This window comes from Aureococcus anophagefferens (assembly GCF_000186865.1).
Source record: "Aureococcus anophagefferens unplaced genomic scaffold AURANscaffold_44, whole genome shotgun sequence".
Taxonomy (NCBI): Eukaryota; class Pelagophyceae; order Pelagomonadales; family Pelagomonadaceae; genus Aureococcus; species Aureococcus anophagefferens.
In genome coordinates, this window is record NW_008705599.1 from 140,160 (window position 1) to 142,305 (window position 2,146).

Sequence of the window (2,146 nt, forward strand, 5' to 3'; positions counted from 1 at the left end):
GCGGCGAGCCGGCGCCGCCCGCGGCGGCGGGCGCGGCCTTCGCGGGCGACGCCGGCGGCCCCGCGGCCCGGGGCCGGGGCCTCGCGGGCGCGGACCGCGACGCCGCCGACGAGGAGTTCGCCGAGTTCGCGCCGCCGGCCGCGGCCGCGCGCGCGGCGCCGGCCGCGGCGGCGCCCGTCGCGGCCGCGAAGCGCGCGGCGCCGGCCGCGGGCGGCGCCCGGGCCAACGGCGACGCCGAGGTGCTCGTCAAGCTCTGCACGAGCTGAGGCACGCAGAGGAACTACCTCGAGCTGAGGAAGTTCCTCGAAGACGCGTACCCCGGCCTCCGGTCCGTCGCGGCCGAGCAGTACCCGCCGCCGGCCGTCGGCGTGTTCGCGGCGCAGGCCGCGGGCATGGCCCAGGTCGCCTGCGTGGCGCTGCTCCTCGGCGGCGAGAAGGTCTTCCAGCTCTTCGGCGCGGCGACGCCGGGCTGGTACCACTCCGTCGCGGAGAACAAGATGATGGCCTTTGGGGCCGTCTGGATGGCGAACAACGTCGCGGCCCAGATGGTCGCGACGGGCGCCTTCGAGATCCACGTCAACGGCGAGCTCGCCTTCTCCAAGCTCGAGACGGGCCGCCTGCCGTCCGCGGCGGACGTCGTCCGCGGCATGAAGCGCGCCGGCTTCGCCACGGACCTCGAGGCCCGCTACGTCGGCGACGCCGAGTTCTAGGCCGCCACCCCGCGCCGCGCCGCGCCGGCCGCCGCCGGCGCGCCCGCCGGCGGCGGCGGCGCGCGGCACGCGGACCCGCGAGATCGATGACGCGGCCGGTCCTTCCCCTCGCCGGGGGGACCGGCCGCCGACCACCGCGGCCGTCCGCGCCGCGCCCGCCGCCGCCGGCCGACGCGCCGACGCGGCCGACGCGCCGACGCACCCACCTGCCTGCTAATCCCATTGCGTGTGACTTCGGAAGCTAGCATAGCCCGCCGGCGGGATATGCTAAACGCCGACAGCGCACCAATTAGTACACCGGGAGGGGGTCGCGCCAGGGCGCGACCGGCGCCGCGCGCGACGCGAGGGACTCGTCCGACGACGACGGGTGGACCCGCGCGTCGACGCGCGGGCAGAGCAGGTCCTCGGACGCGGACCGCGGCAGTCGCGGCGACTCGTCGGACGAGGCCGACGCGCCGTCGTCCGCCGCGCGCGCCAGCAGCACCGCGAGGCTCGACGCGAGGCGCTCCATGGCGTCGACGTCGGCCGGGAGCCAGCGCCGCCGGCTCAGGCGCGTCACGCCGCTCCGACCGCGCACGACGGCGCCGAGAGAGCACGCGGGGAAGTAGGGCCGCGGCATCAGCGGCGTGCCCGCGGGCTTGGCGCAGTGCAGGTGCGTCTCGCAGCAGCGGTCGCAGCCGCCGTCGTCGGCGCAGCTCCGCGGCATGGACCGCTTGAGCTGCTTCGCGTTCGTCACCGGGACCGGGGCCTTGAACTCGAGCGCGTAGACCGGCCGGTCGCCCGACGAGACCCAGGCCGTATCCTCGACGTAAACGCCGACGGACTCGACGTCCCCGACCGCGATCTCCTCGACGTCCCAGAAGCAGACGTTGGACCGCGTGCGGACGACGAGGCGTTCGCCGTCGGCGCGGAAGTTCACCGGCGTCGAGAGGTCGAGGCATCGATGCCACGTCGCGTACTGGCGGCAAGGGATCGTCGCGATGGGCAAGTATGGCCCGCCGCCGCAGCAGACGCCGCAGCACGCCGCGAAGAGCCGCTCGGCGTCGGAGTCCGGGCCCACGACGTGCGAGGCCTCCCGCTCCTCCATGGTCTGCGCCGCGACGCATTCGCTCCTCACGTGCAGGCCGAAATGCATCGTGTGCTCGCCGTCGAGCGTTTGTAAAGCCTGGTTCTTTTGAGGGCGCGACGAGTCGTTTTTCTGTGGGCACAAGGCGACAAGCAAAGTTCTACAGGCAGGTACATATAGAACGGTACTATACATAGAACGGTACCCTGGGGATTAAGAGTGCCCGGCGATGCTCCGATAGTCCCAGAACCTGCTGATTTTGCGCACACGCCGAGGCCGAGACAGGATGCGGCCCCCGACAAAAGAACCGCGCAGTTTGGCGCCGAGCGTGTCGAGTACCAGAGCCTCTCCTAGAGGCTCTCAATATCCT

General features: G+C 73.3%; 1 protein-coding gene across 1 annotated transcript; it reads left to right on the forward strand.

The window, feature by feature from the left end:
- Nucleotides 1-170: 170 nt before the first annotated feature.
- AURANDRAFT_77992 (hypothetical protein) lies at nt 171-707 on the forward strand (the record flags this gene model as incomplete). Its single annotated transcript, XM_009043102.1, has 1 exon — nt 171-707. A coding segment is annotated over one exon (537 nt), but the record flags the coding sequence as incomplete, so codon positions are not given.
- Nucleotides 708-2,146: the final 1,439 nt, after the last annotated feature.